Here is a 23778-nt window from a genome sequence, read left to right as displayed (position 1 = left end):
CCGCGATTGGCGGGAAGCCGCGCCCCGCCCCTCGCCGGGGCCCGCGTATGCAGTTATGCGGCTTGCGGGGCCGGGCTGCCCAGGACCCACATGGGCCGCTGCGTGCGCGGGGGAGGGGCAGGGCTGGCCAGCGCCGTGTTCCCTCCAGGCTCCCGTCAGTCCCGCCGCGCGGCTCGCCCAGCTCCCAGCCCGCCCAGCGCAGGTGAGCGGCCCCGCGCGCCCGGCCGCCTCACAGCCCCTGCCCGCCCGAGCCGCGGGGTGTGAGCGGCTCCCCGCCTCCTGCGCGCGGGCTGGGGGGAGGGGAGACCTGCGCCTGGGGGGGAACGTGGGGGGGCACGTGGCGAGCCTGGGGGGGAACGTGGGGGGGGCACGTGGCGAGCCTGGGGGGGAACGTGGGGGGGGCACGTGGCGAGCCTGGGGGGGAACGTGGGGGGGGCACGTGGCGAGCCTGGGGGGGAACGTGGGGCGGGGGGAGCCTGGGGGGGAACGTGGGGGGGGCACGTGGCGAGCCTGGGGGGGGTCGGGGCGGGGGAGACGTGGCGAGCCTGGGGGGGAACGTGGGGGGGGCACGTGGCGAGCCTGGGGGGGTCGGGGTGGGGGGGGCACGTGGCGAGCCTGGGGGGGGTCGGGGGGGGGGGGCACGTGGCGAGCCTGGGGGGGGTCGGGGCGGGGGAGACGTGGCGAGCCTGGGGGGGAACGTGGGGGGGGCACGTGGCGAGCCTGGGGGGGAACGGGGTGGGGGGGGGCACGTGGCGAGCCTGGGGGGGGGTGGGGGGGGGCACGTGGCGAGCCTGGGGGGGAACGTGGGGGGGGGGGGGAGACGTGGCGAGCCTGGGGGGGAACGTGGGGGGGGGGGGGAGACGTGGCGAGCCTGGGGGGGAACGTGGGGGGGGGGAGACGTGGCGAGCCTGGGGGGGGGGGGGGTGGGGGGGGCACGTGGCGAGCCTGGGGGGGAACGTGGGGGGGGGGGGGAGACGTGGCGAGCCTGGGGGGGGGCAGCGTGTTCCCCGCCCGGCTGCGCTGCGCCCGCCCCTGGCCCCGCACGCGTGGGAACCGGCCCTCGTGCCGTGCCTTCCGCTGCCGGGCTGCACGCTGCCCTGAGCCCGTGGCCGGCTCCGCTCCCTGCCCGCCGTGCAGCGCGGCTCGGCAGCAGCAGGGGGCGAGCGGCTCTTGACCTTGCTGTGTCCTGACGGTGAGAACCGTGCGGGGGGGCCGGGGCTTGGCTGACTCTGTCAGGCTCTTGCTACTGTTGCAGCTTTTGTGCTAGTTGCTAGTGACATGCTCTCGCCCTGGGACAGCGCGGGCTTGGCTTTCCCTGTCGCGTGCCCCTTGGGGAACGGGGACTTTATTTTGGGGACATTTCTGCTGATAAAGCTGCTGAGCTCTGACCAGCCTTGTCTGTAGTCGTCCCGCCCACTCTGGGAGAGAGAGATGCCCCTTTCCCTGTTCTCTAACACATAATAGTGCTGTGATAAAACTCATTGTCACCGTGGCTGTAATCTCTGCATGTGAAAAACAAAATGAACATCACGTTCTGGTGAGCTTGATACACTTTATTCACATTTTACAGACTAAAAACTGAGCTGCAGGAGTTGTGACTTGCCCAGGATCACATAGCCTGTCACTGGCTGAGCTGGAATTAGAATCTAGGATTCCAGGTGGCCGGACTTTCGCTCTGGTATCCAGTGTCTAGTAAAATTAGGGTACTGAATATTTGTTAGGTCACAGCTTTCATTTAAAACTCAAGAACTATTAGTAATTTATTTATTCCTTAAATTTTGGGAGGAATTTGAGGACAAAATGTAGGAATAAGGCTGTTCAAAGGACTGTGACAAATGAAAACTAACGTGGTTGTGTTTTTTTATTTTAATTTATGCTTCAGAAATGCTCCGTTTATCAACAGTGCTACGTCAGATGAGGCCAGTGTCCAGAGCACTGGCCCCACACCTACTACGGACCTATGCAAAAGATGTTAAATTTGGAGCAGATGCTAGAGCTCTTATGCTACAGGGAGTAGATCTTCTAGCAGATGCTGTAGCTGTCACCATGGGACCAAAGGTATATTAAATTATTTTTTGTGTAATGTGAATTCTTGTTCAGTACAGCCCTGTTTTATAAACCAGTTGGGGATTGAGGTATTCGTAAAGTAAAAAATGTCATCAAATGGACCATTTCAAAATTATAGTAGATACAGTGCATAAGTTAATTTATCAGTCATTAAACCACTGTGTGCACAGAAATAGTAAATGAATAATATGCCAGACTCTTGTTAGAACTTAATCTCTGTGCTGCTAAATTAGTCTTTCCAGCACCATACAGGCACTTAAATTTTGGCTGGACAATTGTTCAGTGGATGGAAGATGACTTATGGCAGGATATATTTATGATGGTTAGTATTAATGGAATGTTACTGTTTTAGAAGTGTCATGTTCAGAACCCAGTTCAGTTTAAAGTAATAAACCCAATTTCATGTTGGGAGGAAGCTAAGTACTCCCATCACACAACATAAATGGTTCCCCAAGAGCAGCCTACTGCTTCAACCTGCCATGATGGAGAGCTGCTTCAGCACTGTTAGGCAGCCCCTGGTGACTGATGCTGGCAGCTGGAGTCCCACTTAATTGGTTAACCAGTTGATTAATCTGTTATTGTTTAGCTGATTAATCAGGATTTACATCCCTAGTAAATAGCGTGGCTTATGTGAACATGCAGTGTTGACTATAATAGAGGTAGTTGAACAACCTACAACAAATTTAGGTTTTCAGAGTACTAGCTGTGATGTTGGAGCAAGACAGTAATTTTGGATAGGGGTTGTGTTTAACGCAAGGCTTTGGAGATCATACACCTCTCCTGGGCAGAGGTTATTGACCTGTGGACCACTTTGTGCTCAATCAGCATATAGCTGTGGTGCAAGTGACACCCTCAGGGCTATATAGGCAGTATTGTGTATCTATAGTGTGTGGCTGTGACCCACAATGGCGATAGGTTGAGAACCACTTCTCTAGGGAGTATAAATCCAAAGTTGGGGTCTCTGTATTGGGTTTCCTCCTGATTTGCCCTGGTAAACCATGTAACCGCGAACAAGTCCCAAGGATATAATAAAAGGAGTGGCTGTTAGGTGAATACACCTTTAGGCTCAATTCTGCAAGTGTTTATCCTAGTGAGTAATCCCATTGCATGTAGTTGGATTACTTCCATGAATAAAATTATACACAGTAGGTCTCTGCAGGATTGGAAGTGTGTGTGTGTGTGTGTGTGTGTGTGTGTGTGTGCGCGTGTGTGTGTGTGTGTGTGTGTGTGTGTGTGTGTGCGCGCGCGCATATAATTGAGTTATCTCCAAAGGTGAGTGTTTCATTACTCAACACTCCTTAAATATCTATCTAATCTAAATTTTTTCATGTGGGATGACAGTGATGTCATTGTCACTACGTCCTGCTTACCTCCTCCCTCTCTAGTGCTCCAGATGGGAGCCGGGGCTGCCACCGCCTGGCCTAACACCCTTTCCCCGCTGGCAGCTGGAGGAAGAGAGCCAGGACTGGTGTGATGGGTGGGAGGAAAGGGGGTAGGCCAGGGCTGCCATGCATCAACCTGGCCCTTCCCAGTGGCTGACCCTGGCTGCCTACCCCCAGAGAAGGAGGGTTGGCGAGCATAGTGAGCAGGGGATGCAGCCCCCTAGTTCTTTGTAAACAAAAAATGTCAGCTTGAGAGAAACCAAGTGGTGAGGAAATTCTACTTAATTTGTGTCATGGCTTTTAAAAAATAATCTAAAAACCTATGTAAGACTAGGTTTCTCAAAGCAGTTACTCTGTGTTAATAGAAATGGAATTGGTTTGTCTTCATGACTGACAAGGTAACCCCCAAGCCATAAGTTGCGCTGTGGGGGGGGGGGGGGTGTGTCTGAGTTTCTTCTTGGTCCAGCCATAAAAGTAACCCTTATTTCTATGTTCAATTCAAAGGCTTAGCTGTAAGAATAGTATTTTAGTATATGTTCAGTAATCTGCAGACTCCTCATAACACCATTCTCTCCAAAATCCTAAAGTAGAGGAGGTTCTCACCTCCCCCATTCTGGGATATCATCTGTCATGTTCCAGAACTCCAGTCTCCAGGCCATCCACTTGAGAGTTCCCACATTTGCTTCCTTCCTCTTGACTATTCTCTGGTAATCCCAAATCAGGTCCCCCACGTGAACTAGCTGAGTTACTCACGTAGGCCTTCCTAAATTCTTCCTGCTTTTGGGAACCATTCTGTTGCATCAATCTTATTGGTTTGGATTTGACTTTCCCTAACCAGGCTGGCTCTTCCCTTTGTTTCTAGGGGCCTCTGCACCAGCTTTCAGCATTGGCCAGTCCCCATCAGTAATACTCTTTAGCTTTTGTTCTTCCCAATAGCTCTCTGCACCTGCTCTCCTTTGCTGCTTCTGTTTCTGCATCTGTCCTTTCTTCTTGATCCGGCTTTCCTGACTTCGCTTTTATGTAGCTCAGGTGCCTTTTCTTAACCCCCTTTGGGAGGCAACTAATCAGTAGGTGCCCGGGCCCTGCCCCCTCTTAAAAGAGCTAGTCACTCCGTGATAGTTGGAGGTGGCACCTTCTTAGCTTTTTCGAAGAGCAAAAATGTAACACATATAGGAGAATGCCTAGTTCCTCAAGGTGAGGGTTGACAAAATGATGCAAAAAGTGGTAAAGTGCCAACAACATAGTATTGTCTGCATTGGAAGTTAGGTTGGTAGAACTGGTTGTGAACTTTTCACACCCCTGAGCTAGTGATGTGAGCAAGTAGTTGAGTTCTTGGCTACCAGATAAGGCTAAGTGTAGCCGGGAGTCGAGTATTTGACTACTTGCTTCCCTCCACCTGCTTGCTGCCTCTGTATGAGAGGCAGTGGGTGGGGCAGGAGCTGGCTTAAAAGCTGGTTTCCTCCCCCAGCACCAGCTCTATGGTGCTGCCTCTGCAGGGTAAAGGAGGCTCCCATGAAGCAATCTTCTGCCCATGGTGGGCCTAGGCTCACCACAGGCAGAGGCTGCTCTGGCAGAAGCCAGCCACAGCTGCTACAAACAGGGGGTCCCAGGACTGAGCTGGGACCAAGCAGTCCCAGATAATGTCCGTCTGGGACTGCTGCCCCTCCGCATTTTCAATGTAGTAAGAGCCATCCACCTGCGCTACAGCTGTGAATTTTAAATGTAGTAAGAGCCTAGTAGATCTTTCGACATTAAAATGCAGACCCTGCGTGACCTGAGACTGTCCCAGCTTGTACCAGCTTTAGGAGCTGCCCCCTTATTGACTAATTGTGCAGTCGATACAAATTATATCCACTACACAATTAGCCAGATAACTGCTCTTTAACATCCTTACCCTGTGCAATACATTTAGGCTGTGTCTACACTGGCATGAATTTCCGGAAATGCTTAAAACGGAATACTATTCCGTTTTCAGTTTTTCTGGAAAAGGAGCGTCTACATTGGCAGGCTGCTTTTCCGGAAAAGCCCTTTTCCGGAAAAGCATCTGTGGCCAATGTAGACGCGCTTTTCCGGAAAAGAGCCCCGATCGCCATTTTCGCAATCGGGGCTTTTTTCCGGAAAAGACTACTGGGCTGTCTACACTGGCCCTTTTCCGGAACAGTGTTCCGGAATAAGGACTTATTCCCGAGCGGGAGCAGAATAGTTTTTCCGGAATAGCGGCTGATTTTGTACAGTAGAGCATCGTTGCTTTTCCGGAAATTCAAGGGCCAGTGTAGACAGCTCGCAGCTTATTCCGGAAAAGCGACTGATTTTCCAGAATAAGTGGCCCAGTGTAGACACAGCCTTACAGTTTTTTTTATGTAGCCTCACCATGTCCCATCTTCTGTAATACAACTGTCTGGTGAGTGAGCAAATGGCTTCAGTACTATCAGATATTTTGTATTAAATCCACTTTTAAAAACTACAGATGTTAGTGCTCTCCTCCCTCCCCCTCCCCCCCCCCCATTGTTTAATTTATCCATCTGGTTCTGTCTTTGAACATCTGTTTGCCACCTTATGGCTCCTGTTGGCTTTACAGGGATGAAAAAGATTGAACTGCATTGCATTCCCTTTTATTCAGAACATAACTTGTTTGTGGAATTTGAATGCTCTTTGTAAATTGGTACCATATTCTTTCATTGGTATCTAGCCTAAATTAGAAGAATCTTTATAAATCTCACTGTGACATTGGAAAGTAGAACAAACTTTCTTCTCCATAAAAATAAGTATATTTTGTATTGGCAGTATTAACAGATCTGTGTTGGTGAAAAATGGCTGAGGCTGTGTCTATACTGCAGCAAAATACCTGATGCTGGCACAAGTCAGCAGACTCAATTTATGCTGCAGGACTAAAATTAATGTAGATATGTGTGCGCTTGGAACCCAAGTTCTGGAATCTCTTGGAGTCATGGAGCCAGTATTCTGCAATCCCAAGTCACTTAACCTATACCATCCATAGATGTTATATTGCAGTGTGGACCTTTCCTGTTGTGTAGATGTGCCAAGTGGTAATTTTGTGGTAGTGCCTTTTATTTGTTCTGCTTAGTATCATTTCTATTAATATATTCTTATGTGTGTTGAATGATTTTTAGGGTAGAACAGTGATTATTGAACAAAGCTGGGGAAGTCCTAAGGTAACAAAAGATGGTGTGACAGTAGCCAAGGCAATTGATTTGAAAGACAAATTCAAAAACATTGGTGCCAGGTTAGTTCAAGATGTTGCCAACAACACAAATGAAGAGGCAGGAGATGGGACTACTACTGCAACAGTACTGGCACGTTCCATTGCAAGGGAGGGCTTTGAGAAAATCAGCAAAGGCGCTAATCCTGTGGAAATCAGGAGAGGTAAGAATTTAACAACTTTGTTACTAGTGCTTTTAAGAGTTTCTCTAGCATTTTATCTTCAGTTTCTTCTCTGCTTCACCCATGGCAAATTTGACTGGTTTTTGAGAGAAACTGCTTCCATTTGGAAAAAATAACATGACCTTTTGGGAAAAGGCAGCACCTAGAAAGGAATCTAACTTTGCTGGAAAGTGGCTGGACTAACCTTTTCAGGCCTTTTAAATGCACAGATTTTATATAGACTGTGTTAGAGCTCATTGGATTTACTTGTCATTTATTAGAGCAGATTTCAGTAAAGTTTGTCTTCTGATAGGCCTATGTTTTGGAAGTTATAAATCAGGAAGTGTCTATCCAGTGCTTAGTATTGTGTATAAATTGTATGTAACTTTTGTACCATCATAAGCAGTCTCTGCTTTTCTTCATCCCCTCACCAAATATTCTGTATACACTTGCAATTTAATATTGATTGGTCTTTTAAAATATATCTCCTAGACTTGTTAGTTTGTTTGTGGTGTGTTTTAGGGATGTGAGCAATGAGTCTATTAGTGATGAGAGTAGTTGCTCCTCCTTCCCCGCGCCTACTGCCTCAGAGAGGCAGCAAGGGGAGGAAGTAGGAGAAGAGGGGAGTGCAGAAGCCGGTGCTGGAGGGAGCCGGCTTAAAAGCTGGTTCTCTCTTCTCCTTTCCCCCCTTCCCCTCTAGCACAGGGAGGCAGAGCAGTCTCTGCATGTACTGGTTCTGGTGCGATTCTGATGTCAAAAGTAGAAGTCCTGCAGGAAGCACGCCCCAGTGCTCCCTGCAGGGTTTTTGCAGCAGTTCAAAAGCGGAGGCGCCCTTGTCAACTAATCAAATAGTTGATGGAAATCCCATTTGACTATTCTGTTATTAATTAATCTAAATTTAACATCCCTAGCGTGTTTATAATCTTGTCCCAAGTTGTCCTTTGTCCTTAAAAGTGCATGGTCTACGCCCATTATTATTTTTTTTAAAAAAAGGTATTCTACTTTGCATGCAAATAGAGGGAAGGCTATGTTGCTGCTCTTACGTTGTTTAACAGATGTTACAATAATAGATTTTTTTTTATGGGTTCATTAAGGAATTTTGAAGCTTGTCATGAGACTTGACTATTCTGCACCATGTACATAGAACTTGTATGGGCAACCCTAACTATCCTGTTTTTCTATCCAGGTGTAATGCTAGCAGTGGATGCTGTCATTTCTGAACTAAAGAAATTGTCCAAGCCTGTTACAACCCCAGAAGAAATTGCCCAGGTGAGGCTTCATTCTTTTTTGCTTTACTAGTTTTCCATAACGGTCATAAATATATTTCATCCAACAAGTGAAGATGTGCTAGTAAATTAACTGTAATGGGAACCTACTAAAATACATCTTGGGCTTATGGCATTAACTTGCTTGCTACTGTCCTGTTGCAGCTCATTTAAAATGCAGCATTTTTATCTTTGGGTCTCTAGTCTGCAGGAGGCCTTACTGCTTTCTCTAGCTGCTTTGTTTCCCTTCGACTCCTTACAATAGAAGTTCTGGAGAGATGGTGAGCAGGAAGAGAGCACCACCCACCCCTGTTTTTCTCCCAGCTCTGCACCTGGCTCTGCTCCCAGCCTTAGTCCCTGGCTGGTGCTCTACTCCTGGTCCCAGACCCACCCTGGCTGCAGTGCCCTTACTTCATTCTTCTCTTTTTCGCTTCCCTCCACTCTCTTCTCAGAGTTGTGCTGTAGCTCTGGAACTGGACAGGGTAAGGGTGAGGGGGTGGGGGGGGGACATGACCCAGAAAAGTTGTTGTGCCACTGCTCTAGAGACCAGCTGCCTGCCCTCTGGACCATGGGACTTTAAAGGGCCCAGTCAACGCTGTGATAATAAACATTGGTCTTTCGGCTGAGTCAGGAGCCTCCCAAGTATATTGTCATCATGCAACGGAATGCCAACAGTGACTCTCACTATCTTGATTCAACAGTCCAGTCCAGTACTACATATCTGGAGGAAAGAAACAGTTGTCTGTTAAACTCACTTGTAGTTATTCACTGGCTAACTTGGGGAAACATTAATGTTCGTGGTTTTCTCTTGGAGGTTTACCATAAAATGAAGATTTGGTATTGGACCTAAACTCTAATTTGTAGTAATGAAAAATAGCCATGAGAAAGCAGTAGCTTTTCACAATAGTGCACATCTAAATGTTGTTACAACTTTACTAGGGGGCTGTGCCCCCTACTCACTATGCTCACCAACCCCCTCTCTAGGGGTAGCCAGCCCCAGTCCCTGGCACCAGGGAGGGCAGGGCCAAGGCCACAGCAGTCTTGGCTTTCCTTCTGCCCCTGGCCATGGGGGAGGGCTGAGGTCACAGCAAGGCAGCCTCCCCAGCTGCCCAGGAGGGCTGGGCTGTGGCAGGCCATGGGACAGAAAGGAGGCAGCTCCTGTGAGTTGGGTTGGGTTGGGGGCCAGGCTCAGCATGGGGCGGTGCTGGCCACAGAGCTAGGGGAGGGGGAAGAGGAACAGCAGTATGTGGAGCTGGCAAGTCGAATCCAGCAAGCAGGGTTGGGGCTTCATTCCTTTCATTGTACAGGAAGCTGGTGCTGACGCTCTAAACTTACAGGGGGCTGAGCTGGTGAGTGAGGGGGCTGGGTGGAGAGACCGGAATGAGGAAGCCAGCAGCAGGGCGAGCAGGGAACTCCCTGCATCCCACCCCTGTGGACCATGCTGCCCGCAGCGCTCCTTCTGCTCCCGTTCCGCCAACCCCCATCCCCAGCCTGTCAATGCTGTTGTGCAGGGCTTGACAAGCTCGCGGTTTGGCTGATTGTGCTGCGGCGCCATGCCGGGCTAAAATCTACTTGCCACGCGTGAGTAGATGGCCGTAATTGTCAAGCCCTGCTGATGTGATTACATAATTTTGTTGTCCAGCAGGAAAAGTTTTATATATGTAGAGAGAGAAAATAGTCCCTAAACTTAATTTCTGTAAACAGTTGATTAGTTATTTTTTCCTTTAGTAAGCACTTGATTAATCTCATTGCAGGTTGCCACAATCTCCGCAAATGGGGACCAGGAAATCGGCAACATAATCTCTGATGCAATGAAAAAAGTTGGACGGAAGGGTGTTATCACTGTTAAGGTAAGAGTATCTCTTATGCCTCTTGAAGGTTACTTGGAGTTTTCTTAAAGATAAACTTGCCAAGTTAAATGAACATTTGCTGGAAGCAGAGTAAGAAGTAAACTCACTGCACTTGTAACTAAATTTCTTCCACTTTAATCTGAAATACAGAACTGTTATGTTGCTGCTATCTGTTGTTAGCTCTTGCTTTGTATGGCATTGCTGCACATATTCTTCCCTCACTACATAAGTCTAATAAATAGAAACTGGATTAGGAATATATGGTGAGCCCAACAGCTCATTAACAGTGATAGTTTTGTCTTGTAACCAGTAGGGAATATTGCAAAGGAACTAGCGAACTTAATTTTTTAAGAGGAATGCTATTTGCTCATTAGTCAAGATGGCATAGATCAAAAGTTACGATAGCTAGCATAGTCAATACAGGAACATGAAATATAGTGGATGGAAACTGAATCAGTGAGTTGGACTGCTGAGCAGATGCATGTGTCTAAGCCAAAGTAGGGATGTACTGCAATAAATTGAGGTTAGACTGACTATTCTGGCCAATGCTGATCATTGTTTGGCAAGCCTTTTTATTCTTTAGGTCATCTAGAACAATAGCTACCACTAACCACTCAAGATAGCTTCTGTTAAAGGACTAGTACAAGATTAATTTAGTTCACCTGTAGTTGTAAACTTCCTTGGTATGTTTGATCTAATTATTGTGAAATACTGTTTCCACCGCAGGAGATAAGGATGTGATTTACATGTAGTTCTAGGTACACACACATTGTGTTCTCAGATACTTCTCCCTATACAGATAGTGTATCTCGTAGATTATCCCCTCATTCTCTCCCTTGTTGCTCTGTTCTCCCCATAAAGGGGAGAAGATGTAAAGAATGCAACCACAGTGAAAGGTAGCACAGAGAGATTTGAATTCCATGGTGTCTAGCATTTTAGAAATATATGCCCAAAAGCACTCACTTTACTGTGTAAACTGTAGATTAAAGTATAGTGCATATTTTTATCACACTAAACAGGATGGGAAAACCATGAATGATGAATTGGAAATCATTGAAGGCATGAAGTTTGACAGAGGCTATATCTCACCATACTTCATTAATACAGCCAAAGGTGAGCTTGCAGGAGTTGCCATAATTTGTACAAAAAAATGTCTTCCTGGAGAGAGCACAGTACAAGCAAAGTGAATTTGGGGTAATTAGTTACCATAATTTTTTTGAACAAAGATGTTTCCTTAAGTGTATTAGGGATGTAAAAAATTGTTTAAAAAGTTAACTGTACAGGCAGTCCCCGAGTTACGCGGATCCGACTTAAGTCGGATCCGCAGTTACGAACAGGGATTTTCTCGCCCCGGAGGACTGGAGCGGCGGGATGCCTGGTCCCGCCGCCCGCCTCCTCCGGGGCGAGAAAAGCTGCTCCCCGTCTCCCTAGTCTGCTGGGGGAGCCAGCAAACCAGGGAGACGAGGAGCAAAGCGGCGGAGGACCCGGGCCGGACCCGCGGCGCTTCCAGCTGATCATGTGCTGTAGTTTTCAACTATTTCTGACTATGTAGGATTTTTCATGAGAGAAAACAAAAATTGCTACCAAGTCACAAATTGGCATAATATTTCAGGAGTAGAAATATTACTATTTGTTTTCACTCTGTTAAATTTGGTTGATCTTAATGCTGACTGTTGTTCTAATCCAAATGTAAATAGAAAAATGTAGTGGCCAGATTTGATCAGATTTTTGAGATGGTAAATTGTACTTCATAGATACATACATGCTAAAATAGAACATTTAGATAGTTCAAACAATGCTTATTGCCTCTGCAGGACAGAAATGTGAATTCCAGGATGCTTATGTCTTAATTAGCGAGAAGAAAATTTCCAGTGTTCAGTCAATAGTTCCAGCTCTTGAAATTGCCAATGCTCACCGTAAGCCTTTGGTCATTATTGCAGAAGATGTTGATGGTGAAGCCCTTAGTACTCTAGTCTTGAACAGGTAAGACTTGAATCGATGTACCTCCATACAGTCTTGTTAGTCTATTTCAGAGTCAGAAAACTGTTGTCCAAATCAGTTTAGTAGGGAAAAAGTTACAGGATTGTGGGATCCATTAAGATGGCGTTTTTGCTTTGCCTGTCTCTGACTTGCACTTTTTTTACAGTAGCTAAGAGCACATAGGGAAGTGTTAACACTGTCAGAATTTGTGTTCTCGCTGAACTTTTTTTTTTTTTTTTTAACAGATTAAAAGTTGGCCTTCAAGTTGTTGCTGTAAAAGCACCAGGTTTTGGTGACAATAGAAAGAACCAGCTTAAGGACATGGCAATTGCTACTGGTGGTGCTGTAAGTAAAATTATATGCCTATGTACAGGGTTTGACAAACCCTGGCGAGACCTACTCGCCAGCCCCGCACCACGCATGCGCAGCGCCGGTGAATGGGGCGCACGGAGCAACCAGCTGAAATCTACTTGCCATGGGCGAGTAGATTCAGCAGTTTGTCGAGCCCTGCCTATGTATGTCTGTAGGTACCAAATGTATTTATTGTGTAGCCAAGTACCCCTTTGATTTTTAACTTCCTCTAGAATGCTCCAGGGGATAAGTATTTGAGGGATTGATAATAGGGTACCACACTTTAGGTCTGTGCTGGACTGTCAAGCCATTGTATAGCATGGCTAGTTGTTCCAGCTGGCTATCAAGCATGCACTTCGCATCTGCAGCTCTTGTTAATATCCTCTTCAGCATTTTGGATGGACGTGGAATTGTTCTTGTTTGCCTGTAGGTCACCTTTCTTTAACAAGAGACACTTGATATAACGGAACTGAGACACCCTTACTATAGCTTCTCTTGTGCTTGTCCTGGAACTACTGATTGCCCTGTGTATTGATGCTTTTTACAAATTGGCATCTTAAAACATCAAATCCCTGCACTTTTTCATTTAAATTGTTAATGTGTATGTATATAAGTTTGAGTTGCAATGCACCTCTTTCTTAGTGGTCACAAGCAATTAACTTTTTCACTTACTGTATGTCAACATCGAATACAGACCTTCCCAATAATCCTAATTAAGTGGCACAAACTTGTTTGAGTTATTCTGGAAGTTGTTACTTATTAAACTGACCTGCCTGAACAAAAGCATTATTGATTATTAATGTTCAGGGAAGATTTAAGTCTTCTGGAGTTTTGAATGGAAGAGTGTGGAATGTTCTGTAGGCAGTTTAATTTTGATTTTTAAAATCCTATGGCAGGGGCAACTATAGTACTAAAACACACTTTTTTGTATACAAATCTGAAAAAAAAACCACAGCAGCATTATATTAGCCCCAGACTAATTCATGAAAATTGGCAAGTGCCAAAGCAAACGGGATGAACAAAATATAAAATCTCCTAAATTCAGCTATAATTGCTGGCATCAATAACAGAGGAAACTCATTAAATAGCTTGATGCTGGCCCTGTAACATAGCTGTCACACCTGACATGCTGGAGATAAATGTGCAAAGTATTCCTTTTAGCTGATCATTGCCAAAGGTCTAGAAATGAGATAGGAGCCAAATTAATCACTATCAATGCTAGTATGTAACAAAATTAGACCTTGCCTATACAGGGGAACTTCTTGACATTGCTATAGTAGAATAACTATTCCAGGACAGCTATTCAGAACAACTCTCCTGTGTGGCAATTTTATTTTTAAATAAAATCGCCTATTCCTGAATAAATCACTCTTCCCCAGAAGTATCCATATTGGGGATTAAAGCAGAATAGGTATCCTGCTGTAGCTATGCAGGGAAATGTCTGTGGAGGGCAGGGACTTAGTCCAAGCTTTCCTGTGATCTGTTTCAGATATTTGGAGAAGAGGGTCTGGGACTAAATCTAGAAGATATTCAGCCTCATGACTTCGGTAAAGTTGGTGAGATCATTGTCACAAAAGATGATACCATGCTCCTGAAAGGGAAGGGTGAAAAGGCTCAAATTGAAAAGCGTATTCAAGAAATTATTGAACAGTTAGAAGTTACCACAAGTGAGTATGAGAAGGAGAAACTAAATGAACGATTGGCCAAGCTCTCTGATGGAGTAGCAGTACTAAAGGTGAGGAACTTTTAACTCTTTCCTTAGACTAAAATAGTTGTTCTCCAAGTATGACACAGACCCTATGAAGATCGGGAGAGTGGGGTTTTTTTTGTTTTGGGGGGGTGGTTGGTTTGGTTTGTTTGTTTGATACACTCTGGGTGGCTGGGGCTTCAGGAGATGGGACTGTGCATACCTGGCAGGCAGATATAAAAGGGACAGCTGGAGCACCTCACTGAGGCTTCCTTTGTCTCTCCCCCTCCCCCAGAATCCCTTACTTGGAGGGGACAGGGCTCCAGCTTTCAGCTTCAGCATGGTAGCAGCTGTGCAGAAGTAATGGGGGCATAGTGTGCCAAGTCTGCTGAGAAGGGTGATAATGAACTCTCTCTCTCTCTCTTTACACTTCCGTTTTTTATACTGCTGGTGGGGATCTGCCTTCAAAGCTGGGTGCACAGCCAGTAGCTGCTGCCTCCTTCTCCGCTTTCAGAGTTAAGGAAGAGGGGATAAATCAAATAAGTCTGAGAGCCCGAGTTAAAACTTTGGTATACCAAATGGACAACCAAAGTTTACTACTATCATAGTTTAGCAATTGCATCAGTGTGACTCTTAATTGCTTAGCAGAGGTGTCTTCCGTCTCTTAAGTGTTGCTATCTTGTGTCAAAAACCAAACAACCAAAAGATTTGGTCAAACTGTATAGATCAGACCTCTGTTACTCACTCGCCCACGCTCCCCCTCCCTGCTGGCTGAGCTGAGCCTGGCACTACCAATACTCCTATATCAAGATGGGTCTCCTGGCTCTCCCCACGCTGGTCTGTGTCTTATCCCTTCTAGCCAAGTCACAAACTTCACTTCTGAAGTAGCAAAAGTCCAACTACAAATTCCTAACAAACACAAAGACTTACTCCGTGGATATGTTCTTTACACTATACTTGAGTCAGCAAAAGAGCACAGAAAGAGACTGGGAACAGGATAGAGAATCTGCCTTCATCGGGTTCCTCTGGAGTACTTCTCCTGGGCTCTGTTCCTTCTATCCTCCTGATCCCATATAGAGCAGGCTGGTTCCTCTAGCACAGTGTTTCCTAAATGGTGCTCCATGGAACCCTGGGGTTCTGCAAAGTAAAAATAAGGGTTCCACGAGAATTTGATCCCCCCCCCCCCCCCCCTCCCCCCCCCCAAAAGACAGAGGAGCCGGCACACACAAACGTTGGCTCCTTCTGTGGTTCCCCGCCGGCTTTCAGACACCTCCCCTGCCCCGCTGCGTTTCCGGAGTGGTTGTTTTTTTGTTTTTTGCTCTACAACTTTTCCCCTGGTGCAGTGTTTTTGTTGTGTTTGTTTTTTCTTGACAGACTTTCCCTTGGCAACCTTAGGCTGGATTGGTGCACCACTGTATTAGGTGTTCCTCGAAATTCTTTCAAGTTTAAAAAGGTCCCATGGTCAAATAAAACTGGGAAATACTGCCCTAGGGTACTTAAGTCTCCTGCAGATTGGGGCTCTCCATCTTCTTAAAGGCCCAGGTATCCACTAATTATCTCCTTCATCCCACTCATTTCAGGCTGGGAAGCAGCTAATTAACTATGGAACAGGTGAGACTGACATCTTTCCTCTAAGGTGCCAGGACCCTGTGACAATTTGCAATTTAATAACATTTATGTACTCCCTTAATGTTTCCCCTCGGTGCAACAGTGGGGTCTACTTGGTTACACGTGGGTCCAGCACAGTTGACAAAAATTAAGACAACTGTCTTTACTTCATTGATCCATCCTGACTACAATCAGGTTACACTTTGGTTATCATATTTGATACTCTTCTTGGTTGTCACTGAGGAGGATTATTTGCTACTTTCAAAACTGCCAATCAGTGGGATGGGGGAGCACCCATGTGTTCTAGTTGTCCCTCACCTGGTAGAGTGTGTTAATTCAGGGGAGTAGTTAAGTTTGGAGGCTGTGAAAATTCTAAACTGCTATACAAAGTGGTGCTAAATTGGTCAGTGGAAATAGCTCCGTAGAGAAGGTCTTTAGGCATCTGTGAGTGTTCTTAAACTAAAATGGAGGTCTTATTTTTCTGTGGCAATTAAAAATCCAAAGTTGCTGTTTATACGAATAAGTGTGTCAATTCCTATCTGCAGGTCCAATTTATTTTTAGTACAGGTTGGACTTCCTAGTCTGGCACCCTCAGACTTGACCAGTCTTGAACTAGGGAATTTGCCTGACCGGGAGTGTGGGTCAGTGGCGGTACCTTTCCCACTGGCCACTAGGCTCTCCTGCCAGCCACCGGTCCTCCAGCTGCCCACCTCCCAGCCTCCAGGAACATAGAGATCCAACCTATAGTAGGGATGTAAAATCCCATTTAATTGGTTAACCGGTTAATTTTAATGTTTAATGGTTAACTGATCAAAGGAGGGGTGGACATCTCTAGTACTCATAAAATTTTAATAAGGAAATTGTAACAAGACAACTAAGGCTACGTTTATTGGACCAACTTTTTTTGGAGAGACAAACTTTTGAACTTAGGCAGATCTTCTACAAGTCTCATTTCCTGTCACTTGTACAGTATAAGGGATACTTACTTGCGTATTTCTGCTTTAAAAGTGGGTATTTGGGGTGTTTTGCTTTTCCAGGATGAAGTGAGAACTATATTTAGTTTTAAAACTGAAAGGCATCTTAATTGCAAAAGGCTCTTTCCAATTGAAGTGTAATTTTTTTTTACAGTTTTTGTGGTGTTTTTGGCACTCAGGTAGAGGTGTCCGCTATTGATGTTTAACTGACCTATACAATGCTTCTGACATCTGTAGCACATTCTTGCTTCTGAGAACGTGTGGGGACTTGAAACAACTGACAACATGGGGCTTGTTCACTCTAGGTTGGTGGCACAAGTGATGTTGAGGTGAATGAGAAGAAAGACAGAGTTACTGATGCACTGAATGCTACTCGTGCTGCTGTAGAGGAGGGTATCGTTCTAGGAGGTGGTTGTGCATTGCTTCGATGCATCCCAGCATTAGATTCTTTAACTCCAGTGAATGAAGATCAAAAAATTGGTAAGCAAACTCCTTGGGAATGAATTTTCTTGTGAAGATTAACATTTTCTTTGATACTACAGGCAGTCCCCGGGTTACGTACAAGATAGGGACTGTAGGTTTGTTCTTAAGTTGAATCTGTATGTAAGTCGGAACTGGCGTCCAGATTCAGCCACTGCTGAAACTGATCAGTTTCAACAGCGGCTGAATCTGGACGCCAGTTCTGACTTACATACAGATTCAACTTAAGAACCCCAGGCATCCCCAAGTGAGCTGCTGCTGAAACTGATCAGCGGCGGATTCCAGGAAGCCCGGGGCAGGGGCTTCCTGTAGTCAGCGCTGGTCAGTTTCAGCAGCGGCTGACTTGGGGACGCCTGGGGCAGAGCAGCTGGGGTGCTGCTGGATTGGTCCAGTAGTGCCAAGGAACGGTGCTGCGGGACCAACTGGCAGCGCCCCACCTCCTCTACCACAGGCCCGGGGCTTTGCTCCACTGGTCTGCTGGGGGAGGGAGGGGCCACTAGCTGTGCGCCCCCCCCCCCCCCCCCCCCCAGCAGACCAGAGGCACCTGGAGCAAAGCGGCGGCCGAGTCCCACACCTCCCCGGCTTTGCCAGAGCAAAGCCTCAGAGGCGTGGGACCCCTCCGTCTCCCCGGCTTTGCTCCAGGTGTCCCTGGTCTGCTGGAGACGGTCCCCAGCAGACCAGGGGCACCTGGAGCACCTTTTCTCGCCCCGGAGGTCGAGGTAGCGGGATGGCTGCACTCTGGGTGGTCCCGCTGCCTGCGAGCTCCGGGGCGCGAGAGTCCCGTTCGTAAGTGCGGATCCGACGTAAGTGCGGATCCGCGTAACTCGGGGACTGCCTGTACTTACCTTCAATAACAGCTGCAACTCTGTAGGCTAGAATACAGTTCATTTCAGTGAGTCCTTTGTGGTTATTTGGTCTGGTAGACAACCTTAAACATTCCTGGTAATGTGTTGAACACTAAAATAGGAAGAAGCTTTCCCACTGGTCTAACTTAAACAGGAAAACTGTTATTTTGAGAGAGTACTAAATATATTTAAAGCAAAATGGGTATCTTATAATTGCAGGTAAAAAGATTGAGAACACTTCACTTAATTGGGGGAATCTAATTTGATAGTGGCTGTAGTAAATACTCTTAAAAATATTATCTCAGAGCAGATCATATACAGAGGTTTCCTAGCTGTGTTTTGAGTGGGATGTTTGTCTCCCTTTGAGTTAAGTTCATAGCTGTATTATCTTTCAAGAGTGATAATGGTAATTAAAACTGGTGCTTGAGCCTTGTATTAGTAACGATCTCACTTAGTGCTGCCTAGCAGTAGGTGATTAACTGCATGAGGCAGAAAATTGTGGCAAAGGAGGGAGTTGTGACCTTGTGCAGCATCTGAGGGGGTTATGACCGGAGGTGGGAGTGCAGGGATTAGGACCGGGGGTAAGGGATTGAGGTGCAAGAGCTGGGAGGAGTTTGTGACATGTATGAGGGGGTGAGTCTGGGAGGAGGTTAATGGGTGCAGGGGGTTTGGGGTTGCATGGGATAAGGAGGGTAGAGGATTGGGGGAGAGAAGGGCTCTGTGGGTCAGAGGCAGGCTCTGGCTGGAAACACTCACTTGAGCAGATCCCAGCCAGCAGTGCAGCTATTGTGCCTGCTTTTCATGCCCCTACAGCAGTGCTCCCTGCAACTCCCCCACCCTCTCTTAAAGAGACAAACTGCGGCAGGACTAAGCTCCCCCTCCTACTCTCCAAACTAACTGCGGCTGGTTTTTTTTGTGGTTTTGGGGGTTTGTTTGCTTGACACACTTCCCTGGCAACCCTAGGGGTTCTTTGAAATTCTTTCAAGCTGAAAAGGGTTCTGTGCCCAAATAAAATTGGAAAACACTGCCCTACACTAACTACAAGGGGCCATGGGTGGCTGGCTGAATGCTGTAAACCCAGAGGCAGGAGGGGTAGTTCATGAGCTGCCTGTCCTGCACACGAGCTGCTCCCATTGGCTGGAAACTGGACAGTGGGAGCTGCAAGATTTTGCTGGAGGGAGGGGGCAGTGTGCAGAGCCTCTCCTCCCAGGCTCTCAGTATTCAGAGAGCTGCTCTGAGCACAGGGTGGGGTATGCAGGGACTCTTGGCAGAGGTTTCTATAGGCCAGATCCCACCTGACCCCATTTAGAGTATTTTACTTCCAGCAGAATGCATGGAGAATGTACTCTATTTTTTTTGACAGGCATAGAAATCATTAAGAGAGCTCTGAAAATTCCAGCAATGACTATTGCTAAGAATGCAGGTGTAGAAGGATCATTGATAGTTGAAAAAATCATGCAAAGCGCACCTGACATTGGGTATGATGCAATGCTTGGAGACTTTGTAAATATGGTAGAGAAAGGAATCATTGACCCTACAAAGGTAATGTACATTTTTTTCAAAGAACTTTGAGGCTGTGCTTTATTTTAGTGTGGGTGAGGGGGGACAGTATTCAACTAACAGTTTTCTTTCTTTCTTAGGTTGTAAGAACTGCCTTGATGGATGCTGCAGGCGTTGCTTCCCTTTTAGCCACAGCAGAAGCTGTAGTTACTGAAATTCCTAAAGAGGAAAAGGAAGTGCCCATGGGAGGAATGGGTGGAGGAATGGGAGGTGGCATGTTCTAATTCCTGGAATACAGATACATTGTGAACTGTGATGGTTGAGACTGACAGTTTTCCAAAAACTTAGTCAGTGTAACGGGGTGGATAGTGACTGAAGTGAGGCTGGTGTTTAAAGAATCGCTGTAACCACTAGTTACTGGATTTCATTTAACACGTAGAACTGTTTACAGTCATTGTTCATGCCTACAGATAATTTATTTTTTATTTTTCAATAAAAACATTTGTACATTCCTGCTACTGGGTGCAAGATTGACATACCAATGTTCTGCTTGAAACTTAATCAACTAAGGCACTTGATATTCTGTTTAATCAGAATTTATTGGTGCTTGCCACTACTAGGAAAACTTCAGACAAAGCCATTGTGTGCAAGACTTTAAAAAATTGTGTACAAAGACAAATATACAATTATGTGACAACCTCTATGTAATAAAAGATTGTTCAAAGTTATGAAATGTATCACCTTATTCACCTGTACACAAACTTTGATTAACAAATCAAACTTAATGCTACAGGGATTTCATTTAAACTGCTAACAATCTACCTGTTAGTACTAGGAAGAGATGGAGTACTTAAGAAGCCATTGTCCTTAATTCAGAGAGAGCATAGATCACAGGTAGTTGAAATTGTAAAATTTGATGATTATGGGTTTGTTTCTTTGAGGGAAGGGGGGAAGAAATCAGTTGAAGTAATGTATGCCCTGTCACCTTGAGTGCTAATTCTGCTTCATGTTAAAAGGATCCAAAACAGCAATGGTGAGAGACATATTGATGGTGAAAGGATTTTTCAGAAGACAAATTAACAAATCTTCTAAAATAAAGGGCTTCTCATGGTAAAGTACTGAATCTTATAAGACTATCTAAATTTAAGTGACTTTTAACAGTGCCAATATCATGTTTTTATAAACTTTTCCTATTCTTGCACTGTTTAAAATAACTGCTACAGCCTAAAATACTCTGGTCAGTCTCATGGGTCCTTGTTAACATGAAACAATGAAGCTATTCTAAGGCAAGACGTGTACTTTCTGTAATGCCTGTAGGTGATTTAAATCAATGCAGTTGGAAGGTATTCAAATTGTGGGATATACTTTAGCTAAATATTGCTTAATTTCAGGCTTGACTTAGTAAGAATAAAACCAGAATTAGGTAACTCAGTATAATAAAGGAAAGGGATACAGATTTCCTTGTTGAAAATAAGATTGTTTATCTTTAAGAGCAAGTTTAGCTTTTGCAGAGGAGAGATACAAAGGAATAACCCTAGTGAATAAAAATAAGTGCTAGTTTCATCAAATCTGTTCAAGAAACCTGGGTATAATATATCCCTTTCCATTGTTTTAATGCTGTTGTAATTTTATTGAAACAATAGCCCTGAATATGTGGATTGAAGTAGATTTAAAAAGTGTATTTGCTCCCATTATACTAGAGATGAGCAACCTGCAGTCCCTTGGGGTTCTGTATGTGGCCCTGAGACTTTTTTCACCATTATCCATGCACATGCATGCCACAGTCTCCTGGTATTCATCCATTTTTTATTACAAAATGATACTTAAAGCCAGGGTGTGTGCTGACTGCACACAGCATGGTAAAAGCCATACGTTCCCTCTGATCCAATCAAAGTGCTGCTACACTGTTCAATTAGTGCACCCCACAAATCTGAGGTATGCAAGTGCAGTTAGCAAAACTATCTTATCCTTGGAGACTGTGGTTACAACCATCTTGAAGACCACTCACTAGACCCTTGATATTTTTACATGTTCTACAATGCGACATTGATTTAGTCTACATTAGCAATTTGTAGAACATGTGATTATGCTAGTTAGGAGCAGCAATGTCAGTTTATATTTTTACCACAGCTACCTGAAAGACCATATTGCTTTGTTCATTGGAGCCTTGTCAGTTAAGTGTATTAAAACTATCCACTTGTGCAATCTTTCAGTCTTAAGGAGTAGAATTCTTGGTACAGGAAGAGGTTAACACAACTTTCCCTGAATACACTTGGGTAATGCTGGTGCTATAATAAGTTACATATGTTCAAAAACTAATAACTTAATACAATTATTACAAACACTGCAAAAAAGTTTAGGAAGGCAGTAATGCTGATGTGCTGTTCATTATATAAAACTGTATGGCAAGGTAAAAGCAAGCTTAGTTGGCTAGCTTACAGTAGCTGCCACTCAGTTGGTTACAAACATCACATCCTGAATTGCACTTGAAGATTCCTCTATGTACATCTGGTTCCATATGTGCACATTTTGTACAGCAGTATATTACACACAAAGCTAGTTTTAACAAATAGATGCCCTTGGAGAAAAAGTACCTCTTATAAATAAGGCATACAAATTATGTTTAACAAAGAGATGGCTAACTTTCCCTTTATGTGTGATGAATTTCATGAAACATTAGCTCCCGAGGTATAATAGTTTCTGGACCATAGAGTTTGCATGCTCTTCTTTCAAAGGCAGCTACCATCTGCTTAACAACTTCATCAAAAAACAGAGTAGCAAGTTGAGAGTGTAGAAGTGAACGAAACTCAAAAGAAACCTGTTTAAGAAATCAAAAAGAAATATTGGTCTAGCATCTACCATTTGAGTAAAATCTTGCTTTATCAAGTGTCAAGCTTCATTTACTTAATATGAATTATAGGGGAGAGGTGGCTTGTATTTTTGAACTGGATCTAGCACAGTTAAAAAAAAAAAGCTTTGTAAAGAGGAAAGCTTTATGTATAAAATGTATATACACCACTCCAAATTTCTCAGGTGAAAACTCAAGCCCTTCAACCCAGTTTATTTTGAGCATGTTTCATCTGTACTGCATCCCAGAACAGATAAATATGAAAGTTATACAAGTTATAAAAACAGAGGCAAAAGCATGCAGTTGAAATTACTGAGGAAAACAGATACATGAGAAAAATGTGAAAAGGTATTTGCATTGGTCAGAACCAGGTGAGTGAGGTTAAGGCCAGTGACCATTTGGAGAGAGAAAAATTTAGCTAGATTCTGAAATGAAGAGGGATACTCTGACTTGTGTGGTTTAAATAATACTATATATCTGCATTTAAAGCAAGGAAATAATATGCCAAGTAGGGAGGGAAACCAAATACTACTTTTCCCTGTCTACCTTGCAGTGATTAAAGGCAACAGCCCTAACTTTGCTGCAATCTATATATGCCACTCACCTTCTGCTCTTAAGTATTCTAATTAGTGAATTGTTTTCCCCTTAAGCACAAAATAAGAACTGATTTTACAGAGCTGATGTAAAAGTTATAAGCAACAAGTCCTAAGACTACTACTAGGGATGTTAAATATCAATTCATTGAATAACCAATAAGAATCCATCTGGTGAATTGACTAGTCAACTATTCTATAGTCCCTGGGGGTGGGACTGGCAGCCAGTACACTCCGGCCCCACTCCCAGGGAGGCCCATGCCACCCTGCACTGCTGCCTCTGTATCAGATGCAGACAGCTGATAGAGGCAGCAGCTCCTGTCCAGGGGTGGCTCTGAGCTCCTGGACCTAGCATGACCCAAAGCTGAGCTGCCTGCCCGCCTGACTCCTACTACACTTTAAATGCAGAGCTGCAGCAGGGGTAGATCCCAGACTCCGTACAAGCTGGGACTGAGCCAGGATGCTGGCCAGCCTGCTAAAAATGTTACTGGGGGAGGAAGTGTGTGTAGTCTATAGCAGTGGTAAGTTCCTACAGTTTGACAGGTTTTTTTTTCTACCATTGCAACACATTTGTTTAAACAACTTAATCATAGCCGGGTGGGTGATAAAATTTTTGGGTATAAAAAGTACAAAAAATAATAAAGCACTATAAAAGTTAACAAAAATTCAGTTTTCTCCAAATTTCAGTTGTTGACATACACCCCCCCCACCACCCCCCCCAGCTTCCTCTCAAGTACCCCAAAGTGTACATATCACCTCAAACAGCTCCTGGAAGCAGTAGTAGCAAGTACAGGGCCACATATGCCTCCAAGTCCCTTCCCCAGCCTGGAGCCTTTTCCACACCCCAGAACCTGCACTCCCAGCAAGAGCCCACAACCCTTCCTCCACACTCCTGCTCCAGCCCTGATCTCCCCCACCATCCTCCAAAGCCCTCAGTCCCAGCCCAGAGCGCACTCATGCACCCCAA

General features: G+C 45.3%; 2 protein-coding genes across 3 annotated transcripts in view; one reads left to right on the top strand and one right to left on the bottom strand.

The window, feature by feature from the left end:
- The first annotated feature begins 42 nt into the window (after window positions 1–42).
- HSPD1 (heat shock protein family D (Hsp60) member 1) lies at window positions 43–20074 on the top strand. The gene is made up of 12 exons (XM_089779883.1): window positions 43–202; window positions 1883–2058; window positions 6581–6833; window positions 8017–8099; window positions 9850–9945; window positions 10965–11058; window positions 11760–11928; window positions 12171–12270; window positions 13766–14011; window positions 16851–17025; window positions 19234–19412; window positions 19511–20074. Exons 1-12 carry the CDS (start codon window positions 91–93, stop codon window positions 19652–19654), a joined length of 1827 nt encoding a protein of 608 aa, XP_089636009.1. The 5' UTR covers window positions 43–90; the 3' UTR covers window positions 19655–20074.
- COQ10B (coenzyme Q10B) overlaps window positions 18163–23778 on the bottom strand; it is a 33367-nt gene continuing 27751 nt past the window's right edge. For both annotated transcript variants that reach the window (XM_075934251.2, XM_075934252.2), the window contains one exon: window positions 18163–22188. In XM_075934251.2, the coding sequence (XP_075790366.1) occupies window positions 22021–22188 (168 nt within the window). In that variant the 3' untranslated portion in view covers window positions 18163–22020. The remainder of the gene's footprint in view (window positions 22189–23778) is intronic.

The sequence above is a fragment of the Pelodiscus sinensis genome, chromosome 7 (assembly GCF_052426305.1).
Source record: "Pelodiscus sinensis isolate ZL-2025 chromosome 7, ASM5242630v1, whole genome shotgun sequence".
NCBI lineage: Eukaryota > Metazoa > Chordata > Testudines > Trionychidae > Pelodiscus > Pelodiscus sinensis.
This window is presented reverse-complemented; position numbering and strand designations above follow the sequence as displayed.

Excerpts from the sequence above, each read along its gene's own strand:
- HSPD1 (XM_089779883.1), top strand. The coding sequence starts at position 91 with ATGGGCCGCTGCGTGCGCGGGGGAGGGGCAGGGCTGGCCAGCGCCGTG. Across the intron at positions 12,271-13,765 it reads CAATTGCTACTGGTGGTGCT|ATATTTGGAGAAGAGGGTCT; the intron begins GTAAGTAAAATT and ends GATCTGTTTCAG. Across the intron at positions 14,012-16,850 it reads ATGGAGTAGCAGTACTAAAG|GTTGGTGGCACAAGTGATGT; the intron begins GTGAGGAACTTT and ends TGTTCACTCTAG.